This window comes from Microplitis demolitor, chromosome 8 (genome assembly GCF_026212275.2).
Source record: "Microplitis demolitor isolate Queensland-Clemson2020A chromosome 8, iyMicDemo2.1a, whole genome shotgun sequence".
Lineage (NCBI taxonomy): Eukaryota > Metazoa > Arthropoda > Insecta > Hymenoptera > Braconidae > Microplitis > Microplitis demolitor.
In genome coordinates, this window is record NC_068552.1 from 14,661,157 (window position 1) to 14,675,399 (window position 14,243).

At 29.7% G+C, this 14,243-nt stretch overlaps 3 protein-coding genes across 4 annotated transcripts; all 3 read left to right on the plus strand.

Moving 5' to 3' along the window:
• Window positions 1–1,071: 1,071 nt before the first annotated feature.
• LOC103573330 (organic cation transporter protein-like) lies at window positions 1,072–3,944 on the plus strand. The gene is made up of 6 exons (XM_014443868.1): window positions 1,072–1,233; window positions 1,295–1,345; window positions 1,613–1,871; window positions 1,956–2,124; window positions 3,120–3,292; window positions 3,535–3,944. The coding sequence occupies exons 1-6, from the start codon at window positions 1,072–1,074 to the stop codon at window positions 3,942–3,944; spliced, it is 1,224 nt and encodes a 407-aa protein (XP_014299354.1).
• Window positions 3,945–4,167: 223 nt separating this feature from the next.
• LOC103573328 (organic cation transporter protein) lies at window positions 4,168–9,375 on the plus strand. The gene is made up of 7 exons (XM_008552363.1): window positions 4,168–4,460; window positions 6,602–6,732; window positions 6,797–7,036; window positions 7,107–7,365; window positions 8,257–8,425; window positions 8,509–8,795; window positions 8,867–9,375. The coding sequence occupies exons 1-7, from the start codon at window positions 4,427–4,429 to the stop codon at window positions 9,373–9,375; spliced, it is 1,629 nt and encodes a 542-aa protein (XP_008550585.1). The 5' UTR covers window positions 4,168–4,426.
• Window positions 9,376–10,723: 1,348 nt separating this feature from the next.
• Window positions 10,724–14,226, plus strand: LOC128668383 (organic cation transporter protein-like). 2 transcript variants are annotated; one of them, XM_053741236.1, is made up of 7 exons: window positions 10,724–10,869; window positions 11,020–11,484; window positions 11,545–11,784; window positions 11,858–12,116; window positions 12,345–12,513; window positions 12,609–12,898; window positions 12,983–14,226. In XM_053741236.1, exons 2-7 carry the CDS (start codon window positions 11,323–11,325, stop codon window positions 13,501–13,503), a joined length of 1,641 nt encoding a protein of 546 aa, XP_053597211.1. In that variant the 5' UTR covers window positions 10,724–10,869; window positions 11,020–11,322; the 3' UTR covers window positions 13,504–14,226. The 2 variants fall into 2 exon arrangements, with proteins under 2 accessions (XP_053597211.1, XP_053597210.1); XM_053741235.1 differs by lacking the exon at window positions 10,724–10,869 and adding an exon at window positions 10,883–10,930.
• The last annotated feature ends 17 nt before the right edge of the window (window positions 14,227–14,243 follow it).

Genomic DNA, 14,243 nt, shown 5'->3' on the forward strand with positions numbered 1-14,243 from the left:
TAATAACTAGAACTTATACATCGATGACGAAATCTGTATATTAAAAATAAACAGCTATTGCACTTTTGACAAGATTAGCGTGAGACTATAAAGATATTATTAAGTTTTAGTGAGTGAATTTTCTTAGCTATATATATAATATAGTGGAAACCTAAAACATGCAAACCTTCTCAATAAGACAATTTATAGATAAATTGAGTAAAATATAAATAGCCCGAACTGGGAATCGAACCCAGACCATGTCGGTATCGCGCCGAGTGCTCTACCAGTTGAGCTATCCGGCACTATACTATATTCCGTTCAATTTGATCTATAACTTATTGAGCCACACCGTCCATCGTACGGTATTACACCAATTTAATATAGTGGAAACCTAAAACATGCAAACCTTCTCAATAAGACAATTTATAGATAAATTGAGTAAAATATAAATAGCCCGAACTGGGAATCGAACCCAGACCATGTCGGTATCGCGCCGAGTGCTCTACCAGTTGAGCTATCCGGCACTATACTATATTCCGTTCAATTTGATCTATAACTTATTGAGCCACACCGTCCATCGTACGGTATTACACCAATTTAATATAGTGGAAACCTAAAACATGCAAACCTTTTCAATAAGACAATTTATAGATAAATTGAGTAAAATATAAATAGCCCGAACTGGGAATCGAACCCAGACCATGTCGGTATCGCGCCGAGTGCTCTACCAGTTGAGCTATCCGGCACTATACACTGAAAAAAAAATCCGAGGTAAGTCCACAATGTAGGTGTTAGAATTTTTGATAACAATTTCAACACTAAAAGCGGTGTTAAAATAATACCACCACCTGTGTAAATATTGTTTTTATTAATTATTATAAAAACTGGCATTTTTGTGTCTTATATATAAGCTTTCCCTTCTTTGAACGGATGCAGCTTATTTCACCTTTACACTGATTTCACACCAGTATTTTAATCGCCAAATTATATCGACTAAACCAGTGTTATTTCATTTTAAGACCGCGCGGTGTTAAATTTATTCCATTTTTTACACCGCTTATTTTAAAGTTTACAATAACTGATTAAATCATGGAAGCTAAAAATAAATATATTATACAAGAGAGGTATCTTTTACGGGCTATGAATGAAATTGGCCAAGGCTCTACAATGCTTTGGATTGTTTTTTTGGTATGTATTATAGTATCTTTGATAAATGGAATGAATTCAATGTCTTACGTTTTCATTGCTGAGGTACGTATAATTTTTTTTTAAACTAAATAAATTATACTTAACATACTGTATATTCAAAAAGATACCCGATTATTGGTGCTCTATACTGGAACTTAATGATGCTAATTGGACTGTAAATCAAATTAAAAATATTTCTATAATTAATAAATGCCAAAAATATGATTATAATTACACGTATCTCGCGAATTTGGGGTATGAAGCAGCCACAAAATATATCAAAGATATTAAATTTAATACCAGTGTTGTTTCTTGTTCATCAGTTGTATTTAATGCGACCGAAAGGTCAACAATCGTCAATGATGTATGTATTCAACAATGTGAACTGATAATAATATTTATCGATAAAAATGAATTTCTATTCATTATGAAAAAATTTCAGTGGCAATTAGTGTGCGAAAAAGAACTGTATCGAGCAAATTCATTTTTAGTACAAGCATTGGGAAAAATTTGTGGTACAGGATTGTTAGGAATATTTGCAGATAAATACGGACGAAAAAAGTCATTGATAATTGGTTTAATATTACAAATTATTGCTGGTCCTTCAAGTGCAGTAGTTCCATGGTTTTGGTCTTATCTTATCTTTAAATACATTACAGGAATAAGTGTGGGTGCTATGTATTCATCAACATACACGATTTGTAGGATATTATTATAATTTTATTAAATGTTTTTAATTTTAATAATATGTGATTATAATTTATTAAAACTATCTAAAATTATAGTATCAGAAATTGCAAAAGATAATAAACGGAAGTTATTAGGAGCCATAATCGATTCAATGTATCCGATGGGAACATTTACTTTGATAATTATTGCCTTATTTTTAAAAAATTGGCGACATTTACAACTAGGAATATCATTTCTTGCCCTTTTGCTGGTTATCGTTATTTGGTAAATTTTTTTTTTTTTTTTACTACACAATCTACACGGAAAGAAAATTATGGGAATTGTTCTCATAATTTTGTGAAATTTTTTCCTACACCAGTATAGGAATGACGACCATAAATTATGGGAGCAGTTCCTATAATTATAGCAATGTTACCCATCATTATAGGAATAGTTCCTATAATTATGGGGATACTTTCTATAATATTATGGGAATCATTCCCATAATATTTAGAAACGATTCCTATGAATTAAAGGAACCATTCCTATAAATTATAGGAATCATTCCTTAACATCATAGGAATGGTTCCTATAATAGTATGGGAACCATTCCCACGAGGGATATTTCTACACTATTTTGCGAAAAAATTTTTTATGATATAATAAGGATGGTTCCCATAAAATTATGGGAATAGTTCCCATAATATTATAAGAATAGTTCCCATATCACTATGGAAATAGTTCCCATACCATTATGGGAATAGTTCCCTAGTATTGTAACGAATATGGAATGCGAAAAAAAAGTTTTATGATATAATAGGAATGATTCCCATAAAATTATGGAAATAGTTCCCATAATGGTATGGAAATTGTACTCACATTATTATAGGGATGGTTCCCATAATATATAGGAACCATCCCTATAATAGTATGCGTACAACTCCTATACCATTATGGGAACTATTCCCATAATACATAGGAATACTTCCCATAATCATTTTTCCGTGTATTTACTTGACCGAAATATTCTTTACAAAAATTTAGAAAATTTTTGAGTATTATAATTTCTCTAAAAATGAATCAGTTAAATTCACTTTAATTTAGTGAATATTCACTGGAAACCAGCTATAAGTTTACCACTGGCTGAATTAGTGGTATACTTATAGCTGTAGAAATAGTGACTGGTTCGGGAGAATTTCACAAATTCATTATTAGAGAGATCGCTTTGCTCCCTCGCGATAATTCGAGTTTGACATCTTTTAATACTTTGCTTTTTCCAGGTTTGTACCCGAATCTCCACGATGGTTGATATCACGAGGTCGTCTCGATGAAGCTCAAAAAATTATTGAAAAATATAACAAATTATTTTCTATCTCACCGACTCTTGACGCAGAAAGTTTAACGTCTCCATTGACATTACCTGAAAGTCCAATTACATTGAAAACAAATAAAGGTTTTTTTCATCGTAATTTCGAAAGTATAAAAATCTTATTTTTACATTCAAATTTAAGAAAAAAAATTTTGATTATGTATTTCATTCATTACGTTACTTCAGCCGTCAGTTATTCGTTGGGTATGGAATTTCAATTTATAAAATTTATAATTGCTTATAATTTAATTAGTTTATGAATCTTGTTTTTTCAGTATTTTCAGTTGACAATTTTAAATTAGACCGTTATATTTATATGTCAATAGTTGCCATTAATGAAATATTAGCGCACATGACAGCTTCAGTTTTGGTAATATTTTTAGGCAGTAAAAAAACAAATATTATGGGTTATGGAATTGGATCTGTCTGTATGCTATCAATCATCGCTATTCCTGAAGTAAATAAAATTACAATAATGGGAGTGGCATTAATGTCAAAATTTTGTTTATCAGCAACTTATACTGTCAACATGCTACTTAATTCAGATTTATTTCCAACTATTGTGAGGAACACAGCTTTAGGAACAAGTTTAGTATTGGCACAAGTTGGTTCCATGTCAGCACCATACATTGTTGATATACTGGGAAAAGTTGCTTGGTGGGCACCTACTACACTTTGTAGTATTTTAGCTTTTACAGCTGGTCTCATTTGTTTCATGATACCTTGCAATAAGTAGTTGTAATAAAATTTTCGTTGAATAAAAACTAATACTTCAGACAAAGTTTTCGTTATGTGAAATGAAGAAAAAGAAATAACCAACTACTAATCACAATATTTGCAATATATATGTAATTAGATTATTCTAATATTATACATAAAAACATAACATAATATAGTCTGTTATCTTTATCTGAAGATTTTTGTTGTGCCAGTATTTGGTCGTTTCTTATGAACTTTACCCATGTCAGGATGGGGTGGGATCATCTTCATTGAACAATAAGAATTTCTCTATTGGTATAGCGGCATCAAGCGGTTATTGAACAGTTAGTGGTGGTTCAGAATAGCACTTTAAAACCAAGTGTGTTGCAAGTGAATTAATTTAACTCGCATTAAATGTGTTCTATGTTTAACCTTTCGTCCATCGCGTATCGTTTGCCGAACATCGTCAGTCACACAGTGAAGGAATCGCCGCAATGTTAATTTCAGTGCAATATTGCTATGTCGATTTCGAAGTTTCACTCAATCGCATCAGGTTATTAATTTTTTATTTACATTTATTATTAGCTACAGTAAATAACATATTTTTGTTTAAAACTATCGTTTTTTGTAATCACTTGAAACACATTTCGCGATGTGTTAAATATCTATAGATTGCTTATGGTGTTTCAATGTTATTTGACAAAGGTGTTAATTTTGAATACAAGCTTGATTTTCGAGTGCGTGCTTTTGATTGTATTTTTCTGAGTGTGGACTTGTTATAAATAAAATTTGTACTTATAGACTTAAATTAAATATAGAAAAAATTAATTATAGAAAAAATGTTTGCTGAATACCATTGCAAAACTGTGTGAGCTTGATACAAATATAATTATTGTTATTATTATTATATACTAAAAAATCACTGGGGTGTCCAAGCGATGTAGATATTAAAATTTGAGGTGTTAAATTTCAACACCGAAAGCGGCGTGATAATAATGCCGCCGCCGGTGTAAATATTCGGTACTGGTAATAAATAAAATTTCCCGCTGTTAAAATATTTTATTGTGGAATGTGTGCATATGTGTGTGAGTGTGTGTGTGTGCGCGCGTGTTTGAATGCATGTGTGTGTCAAGATAATTTTTGCGTTTTATGTTATAAGCTAATTCATATTTTAAAAATATTATAATATTTTATTTTTCGATTGTTATCCTTGCAAAAATGTATCCTTGCAATATAATAACGAAAAGTCTAAAAAATTTTAATAGTATATTGTCAGAATAATAATTTATTTTCCGATTATGAAATACGAATTGTTGGTTTTGTTATTTTTTCAACACTCTATATTCTTTTCCAAATGCCTATTGAATAGTACAATATATCTGAAGTTTAATTTTTAATAAATATCAAAAAAGATGTTATGTATATACACAGAAAAAAATGAATTCTTGGTGCAAGAAAAATTTTGTATTATGAATTGAAGACAAAAATTTTCTAAGAACTAGAAAAAAATTTCTTGGCACGAGAATTTATTTCTCATCTCAAAAAATCTTTTTTCCCTCCAAGAAATCCTTTTTTCTGTGTATATAGGTTGACAATTAATTATGACTAAAACACATAGAAGTCGATTAGTGATAAGAAAGTAGCTTTTACTGAGATAAATCTAAAAAGAAATACCGAAAAATCATTAAAATAAATTTTTAGATTAGTAGATACATACATTGCTATTTAAACACGTCAATAGATGATGTCATGATGTGCAGAAATGAATGCTATAGAAAAGTTAAAATAACAGTGTGTGTGCATGAACACAAATTTTCCTGCGACAACATTACATAATTAATTATACCTGATGGACGGTGTGGCTTATCATAACTTAATTGAATAATAATTGTTAAGCAGAAAAGTATGTGTTCACACACACACACACACACACACACACACACACACACACACACACACACACACACACACATATGGGAATATATATAGGTAAATCGTTTCACACTTTTGTATTATATGAGAACGAAAAAACACCAATGTAATATTTATATACACAGTTGAAAATTGTTTGTTCTTGCATATAAAAGTTTAATGGTTGAATAAATATTCTGTGTCAATTATTTGATACCATCAAGTCTAAATTTAACTAAAGTTGAATTTGTTATCTGATTTCAACAAGTTTCAAGCCTGTATTATTGTTTGACACAAGTATGATATGTCAAAGTAATACAAAAAATTGAGTGGACCGTTTGGGACATGTGATTTGTGTTAAATTTAACCCAAATTTCCCAACTGTGTAATAATTTATGGAGTCACTATAAGATAAAACAGCTAAAGTGAAAAAATTAAATTGAAATCGCAATTTTGGCACGTGAACACACCAAGTCACATTTGTACTAAAAAATCTGGCTATTAAAAAAAATAAATTAATTCATTTATTATATGATGATCCTTATCTATGCATAGCGGAACTGAAAAATAAATTAACGAGCCGTATCTTAATTACATTACATTATCACTGTAGACAAGACTGTGGTTTTAAATCAGTATAAATATTCTTGTAAAATTGCGTCAAATTCATAAATGAACGATTACTTGCAATATATTTATAATTGATTTTTTATTTTTCTATTGTGTATGTGTGACATTGTATATAATTGATTAACTAAATAATGGAAAATGAAAAAAATAAAGAAAAATGTCTTCTACAAGCTTTGAATGAACTTGGGCGTAGTTCTAAGCTTCTATGGGTCGTTTTTATTATGAGTGCTTTAGCGTCATTAACAAATGGATTACATTCAATGTCTTACGTTTTCATTGCTGAGGTACTTATTATTTTTTAATCATGAACCAAATCATCTATTTTTGATAAACGATATATCTATGAAGGTACCCAATTATCGGTGCTCGATTCCCGAGCTAAAAAATGCAAATTGGACAGATGAACAAATTAAAAATATTTCAATAATTGACGACTGCCAAATATATGATTATAATTATACATATCTCGCGAGTTTGATGTATGAAGAAGCTATAGAATATGTCAAAGATATTGAATTAAATACCAGTATTGTTTCTTGTTCATCAATTGTATATGAAAACAGCGGAAGATCAACGATTGTAAATGAGGTATGCATTCAATAGTGAGTAATTAGTAATAATAAATGATAACATATTTTAAAATTATTTTTATTATTAGTGGCAATTGGTCTGTGACAGAAAATTATATCGAGCAAACACATTTTTTGTATTTGCATTTGGAAGGCTTTTAGGTTTTGGAATTTTGGGAATATACGCAGACAAATATGGAAGAAAAAAGTCATTGGTAATTGGCTTGATATTACAAATAATTGCTGTACCTTCAAGTGCAGTAATACCATGGTTTTTGGGTTATATCTTTCTAAAATTAGTAACAGGAATAAGTGTGGGTGCTTTGTATTCGTCTGGATATACAATAAGTAAGAAATATGTAGCGACATAATATAACACGGAAAGAAAATTATGGGAAGTGTTCCAATGCATTATGGGAATAGTTCCTATAATGGTACAGGAACTGTAGCCATAATATTATAGAGATGGTTCCTATATATTATGGGAACCATCCCTATAATAATGTGAGTACAATTTCCATACCATTATGGGAACCATTCCCACAATGGTATGAGAAGTATTCCTATAATATTATGGGAACTATTTCCATAATGTTATAGGAACCATCCCTATAATATTATAAAAAATTTTTTTGCAAAATAGTGTAGAAATTTCTTAAAAATTTGAGATTTTATCGAAATTAAAATTTTTATTTCTAATACTTGAATTTTCTGGAATGTTCTGCGCTGTCAAAAAATTTTTGTTAAAAATTTTGATATTTTTTGCCAAATACGAATTTTTTTTTCAATTTTTGAATTTTTGTTTTTATGTTCAATAATATTTCTGTGTATTATAAAAGTGATTTCTACACTTTTCTTTAAATTATTATCTTCATAATATTATGGAAACCATTGCCATAATATTGTGAAAATCGTTCCCATGCTATTATGGGAACCACTCCTATAATGTTATAGGAATGGTTTCTATAATTTATGAGAATAGATCCTATAATTTTGTGAAATTTTTTCCTATACCAGTATAGGAATTACGACCATAAATTATAAGAATGTTTCCCATAATTATAAGAATAGTTCCTATATAATTATGAGAATAATTCCCATAATATTATTGGAACCATTCCTATTATGGTATAGGAAAGAATTTCACATTATGGGAACCATTCCCATAATTTTCTTTTCGTGAAGTTATGCTATTGTTAACGAAAAAATACAATCAAAAAATATTATTCATAACTGTAGTGTCAGAAGTGGCGAATGATAGCAGAAGAAAGGTGTTGGGTGTTTTCGCTGATGTTATGTATCCTGTTGGAACTTGTATTATTGTAACTCTTGCTTATTTTATAACAAATTGGCGATACCTACAAATGTCATTAGCAGTATTTACTATTCCGACGATGATCCTTATTTGGTAAACTTATTTAATTTAGAGTTTTTATTTTAATTATTGACTTTTTAGAACTAATGATGCATGAACATTATGGTATTCCTCAGGTCCATTCCCGAATCACCGCAGTGGTTGATATCACAAAATCATCATGATAAAGCAGAGAAAATAATCGAAAAATATCGTAAAGTTATAATTGCACCATCTCTAGTTCCAGATAATCTATCGCTTGAATCGATTTCAACAGACTGCCCGAAAAAAAGCCAATTCAAAATGTTAATTCATCGCTATTTTGAAAGTATAAGAATTCTTTTTACAAATCCTAGCTTGCGAAAAAATATAATAATTATGTATTTTTCATTCTTCGTTTCTATATCAGTTGGCTATTGTCTTGGTAAGATAAAATATTAATGTTTTATTATTCAATAACTAAATATACATATATAATTATTTTTCTTCTTTCAGTATTTTCAGTCGACACATTCAATATTAATCGTTATATTTATATGGCAACAGTAGCAAGTTCTGAAATACTAGCACTCATGACAGTTCCAGTGATTCTGATATTTTTGAGTTGCCAGAATGCAACCGTTGTTCTATATATAACTGCATCTATTTGTATGATTTCGATAGTAGTAATCCCTAGAAATGAAATATATATAGTTTTAGGAATGACAATGTTATCAAAATTTTGCTTGACAGCATGTTTTACTACCAACATGTTATTTTCCTCGGAATTGTTTCCCCCAAGTGTTAGAAATTCCTCCTTTGGAACAAGTTTACTTATGGGACAAGTTGGTTGTATGACTGCACCATACATTGTTGATTTACTGGGAAAAATCGCCTGGTGGGCTCCAAATACTCTCTGTGGTACTTTAGCACTTATAGCAGGACTTTTAATTCGTTTAATATCTAAAAAAGAACTAAATAATAATGATAGCAATTCTCATTCTGAAGAAGAAATAAAAATATAGAATAAAATTTGAATTTAATTGAAAACAATTTTTCTCTACTTTTGATGATAAAACTTATCAACATGACCAAGTCCTCATGAAATTTCTTGCATATTTAAAATAAAATTTAAAAATAGTAAAATTTATAAGATCACGCAGTCAACTTTATGAAATCATAAGTCAAATTTGTAAAAAATATTGTGTGCTTACCGTTAAGACAATCAGTGTTAGATTTTTTGTGTTACATCAATATATTTCACTATAATACTTTAAAATTTTAAATCGATGTTATGTCCGCTGCTGTAATTTAAATTTATTATCTGGGATTACTCCCTTTGGTAACGATAGGAAAATTTTGACGAGAGACTTGGAGGATGCGGACGGTTATAAAGAATACGGGGAAGATTTTCACTTCCTATAATTATTATTCATTGTGGGTTTTTCGAAGAGTATGAATCCAAACGCCGAGCTTGGTCACGTTGCATTTATAAATCGATCAGCAGACAGAAAAGATATTGAAATTGTCTCTCACTTACCTTTAGATGATTCTCTCTTCTAACACAGCATGCTTTTATCCCTCCAGGACTTTGCAACTCATTCGGCCTCCTCCTGAAGGATTTGGCTAAATGGGCGCAGCTGGGGTTGTAGGATAGTCTTATGTGCTACTTTCGAATAAAACTTGCAAGGTTGAAATTATGATCTCCAATCTTTTTATTAAACGTTTCAATTACAATATTTTTGGTAATTGTCCAGAATCAGGGCTTCCCATGTTAATATCAAACAAAAATCCAAAAATATATAGAAGATGCATATGCTTAATTAGATGTTATTTAAGCCACAATACGTACATACATACACTCACTCGGAAATCATCTTGGAATTAGAATAGCTTCCTAGTACCTCAAAACGTCAAGATCTGATAGAAACTCGATTTTCGAAAATCTGATCGAAACCAATAACTTCCCGAATTTTAAAAAATTTTAAATTTTCTTAGCGGGAAATTAAAAATATTTATTTACTAGATTCAAAAATGTAAACGCTTCTAAATTTTAGACTTTTTCGTGAAAAAAATTAAAAGATTTATAACATAACATTTTAAGTATTGTCTAGCTATATTAATTATAAGTTCAGAAAAAAACATTGTGTTTTAACGGTGATACTTAAACAAGTGTCTGGTATTTGTCTAGTCTATGACTGATACATACCATGTATCACTACGTAAAGCTTTACAGCTACGATAGAGTATATATGTAGATCCCTCCACCATTTGGGACAATAGTTAATTGAAATAATTAAATTATCGTAATCATTTTCTTTGTGATAGTTGATCACTTAGCTTATCATCAACTTATCTTTTTAGTAATGAAAGACGGACTTTTGACAGTTCGTTAATCTAGCTGGGACATTATATTACACATTCTGCCTGTACATGGAGTTTTTTTTTTAAATTTGAATTGAAAAAGAAACATTTATTGTTTATAATATCGCAAAAACTATTCAGTAATTTTACTATTGGTAATAAAATACATTAATTTAAAAAAAAAGGAGTATAATTTAATAAAAATAATTTATATAAGTATGCTAACAACAGTTTCGCGTATTATCCATATCTACATCATAAAAAAAATATAAAAAGTATAATTATTATTCGTTTTATCATTTTAGGAAAGATAACCGGCAAAATCAGACTCACGATTTTATTTTGTCAAATTACTGTGAATAATTTGCATTAAAGAATTTTTAAAACACGAGTTTAATTTTTATAGAATGTACCTCTGATACACTGTTAAAAATCGGGAGTGAATTCGGAGTGATTACGAATTGTATTAAAATTCAAATTCACTTCTTCAATCGGAGTTCTGGAGTTTGTTAAAAGATTACTCCGAATACGGAGTAAGTAGGGAGCTTCTCTTTTCAGCGAAGTGATCTGGATTTTATTTCAATTCACAATCACTCATTAATTTAATCATGGTAACTCAAGAAGACAACGAAATTCAAGAGAAGTTTATTTTACAAGCGTTAGATGAACTAGGACAAAGTTCACAACTTCTTTGGATTGTTTTATTCGCTAGCATTTTAGTGTCATTGATAAACGGATTAAATACCATGTCTTATATATTCATTGCTGAGGTATTTATCACTTTTTATGAAATAATCTATTTATACGTGATAAACTTAAATTTTATAAAGGTACCCAATTATTGGTGCGCTATTCCGGAGCTTACAAATGCAAATTGGACAGACGAACAAATTAAAAATATTTCTATAATAAATGGATGTCAAAAGTATGATTATAATTACACGTATCTCGCGAGCTTGGAATATGAAGAAGCCACAGATTATGTCAAAGATAGTGAATTTAATACCAGTGTTGTTTCTTGTTCATCGTTTGTATTTGATAAAAGTGGAAGGTCGACGATTGTCAATGAAGTAGGTATTCAACGACGAATACTTATAATTATTAATAACAATAATAATATTGTTAATGTTCCATTAACACCAGTGGCAATTGGTCTGCGATAGAAAAGTGCATCGAGCAAATACATTTCTTGCATACGCATTTGGAAAACTAGTAGGTGGTGGAATTTTGGGAATAGCCGCGGATAAATATGGAAGGAAAAAATCATTAATTATTAGCTTAGTGTTACAAACTGTTGCCATGCCTTTATCTGCATTAGTTCCATGGTTTTGGGCTTATATTGTATTCAAATTTCTTGTAGGTGCAAGCGTTAGTTCTTTGTATTCAACAGCTTATACAATGTGTAAGAAATAACTCATTACACTTTAAGAAGTCTGGAGTGAATCCAGAGTGAATACGGATTTCATTCCAATTCGAATTCACTCAATCACCCGGGGTTCCGGAGTTTAAAAAACAAAATCATTCCGTGAAAACTTCGGATTCACTCTACATTTACTCTGCGAATTTTTTGCAGTGTATATTTTTAACGAAAGTTGTTGATTAAATAATAATAATTATCGAAATAATATAGTGTCCGAAATTGCTACAAGCCACAGAAAAAAGGTATTCGGTGCCATTATTGATTCAATGTTTCAAATTGGAACTTTAGTTCTTATAAGTATTGCATATTTCTCATCAGATTGGCGACATTTGCAATTAACACTGTCATTATTTACTTTGTTATTAGTAATTATTATTTGGTAATTTTCTTTCTTTATAATTCTAATATAATTCATCTCAAAACATTATTTTTTTATCATCACTTAAAACGTATTTATGTTATTCTACTTTTCAGGTTTGTACCAGAGTCGCCAAGATGGTTGATATCACAAAATCGTCATAGCGAAGCAAAAAAATTAATCAAAAAATATTATAAAACTATTAATCAACTGTCTGTTACCACAGAAGATCCAATGCGAACATTCTTACCGCTCGAAAAACCTGTATTGAAAAATAACCCAAAAAAAGGCTTGAAACGATATTTTGGAAATTCGTCAATTTTATTCTCAGATCCAATTTTGAGAATAAATATAATTATTATGTACTACACATTTTTTGCTACTTTTTCAGTCAGCTATTATCTCAGTAAGAAAAAAAAAAGTATTTTTTTTTTTTTAAACATTTGTATGTTTTTATTTAAGTATCTAATAACGTTCGTTTTAATTTCAGTTCTCAATATTGATATATTTGAAACAAATCGTTATATTTATTCAACAATAGGAGCAATTATTGAATTAATAGCACTCACATCAGTGCCAGCGATTCTGATATTTTTCAGTTGCCAAAAAGCAAATGCTCTACTTCACATAATTTTGTCTATTTCTATGCTAACAATCGGAACTGTTTCAAAAAAATATGTATATGTAGCTATGGTCATGACAATGATATCAAAATTTCTCGTAACAGTATGTTATACGACTATCGCGTTGTTTTGCTTAGAATTATTTCCCCCAGGTGTTAGAAATTCCGCTTTTGGAACAAGTTTGGTCATGGGACAAATTGGATCAATGACAGCACCATATATTGTCGATTTACTTGGTCAAGTTGCTCGTTGGGTACCCCCTGCACTTTGTGCAACTTTATCTTTCGCAACTGGACTTTTTATCCTTATAATATCCAAAAATGAACTGAATAATAAAAATAATATTAAGATTAAAGAGGAAATTCCACTTAAGAATAATAGAACTTGAATTAATTTAAAAATAATTTTTTTCTCTCCCCAAACTAAAAGTAGTCATGTGGGGCAAATGTGCGCAAACCCATTGATTTCGGACTTGCTTCACATGACCCTTCGGTTTTGCTGGTCATATTACACTCCAAAAAAGTGTCACTTTTGTGGCCAGCTCGCAATACAGAAAGCTGTTACTAAAGTACTCTTATTTTTTATAGCTTGGTTACATAGCAAATGTACAGAGATTGTTCAATTACAAACAAATAATTTAAGAATTCAAAAAGTCAAGGTTTCAAAAAAATACCGTTACAGATATTATAATTTTTTACATGTCTATTTATTTAGTTGATTCAAGTTAATTGTTTTTTCTGTGTGCGACTAAACAAATGTCTGGTATTCTTCTAATTTATCATTCAGGCAGACAAGTATCACTATGTATAGTTCATTTTATATCTTCAAAGTCACTGAGAAATATTCATAAATTTCCCAACATTTAAAACAATGGAGGCCAAAAGTTATTTCTTATTGTCATAATTATTAATTTTATGATGATAAATCACTTGTACATATCTCTAAGTTATCTTTTGAGTAACGTAAGCCCGGCTTTTGACAGTTCGTTGATGTACCTGGGACTTAGTATAATTTATATTTGGTATGTAAGTGTTCCAATTTTCGTAAATAAACTTCTACTTGAAAACGAAATATTTTTCTTAATTATCACGAAATTAGGGAATTATAAAAAAAAAAACAAATATGAGA

What these genes read in the sequence shown, in the direction of transcription:
- LOC103573330 (XM_014443868.1), top strand. Translation starts at nt 1,072, where the DNA reads ATGGAAGCTAAAAATAAATATATTATACAAGAGAGGTATCTTTTACGG. An exon ending in CTTACGTTTTCATTGCTGAG is followed by an intron (nt 1,234 to 1,294) that starts GTACGTATAATT and finishes ATATTCAAAAAG; the next exon opens with ATACCCGATTATTGGTGCTC. An exon ending in TACATTGAAAACAAATAAAG is followed by an intron (nt 3,293 to 3,534) that starts GTTTTTTTCATC and finishes ATATGTCAATAG; the next exon opens with TTGCCATTAATGAAATATTA.
- LOC103573328 (XM_008552363.1), top strand. Translation starts at nt 4,427, where the DNA reads ATGTCGATTTCGAAGTTTCACTCAATCGCATCAG. An exon ending in TTCGTCTGGATATACAATAA is followed by an intron (nt 7,366 to 8,256) that starts GTAAGAAATATG and finishes TCATAACTGTAG; the next exon opens with TGTCAGAAGTGGCGAATGAT. An exon ending in CCGACGATGATCCTTATTTG is followed by an intron (nt 8,426 to 8,508) that starts GTAAACTTATTT and finishes GGTATTCCTCAG; the next exon opens with GTCCATTCCCGAATCACCGC.
- LOC128668383 (XM_053741236.1), top strand. Translation starts at nt 11,323, where the DNA reads ATGGTAACTCAAGAAGACAACGAAATTCAAGAGAAGTTTATTTTACAA. An exon ending in CTTATATATTCATTGCTGAG is followed by an intron (nt 11,485 to 11,544) that starts GTATTTATCACT and finishes AATTTTATAAAG; the next exon opens with GTACCCAATTATTGGTGCGC. An exon ending in TTATTAGTAATTATTATTTG is followed by an intron (nt 12,514 to 12,608) that starts GTAATTTTCTTT and finishes TCTACTTTTCAG; the next exon opens with GTTTGTACCAGAGTCGCCAA.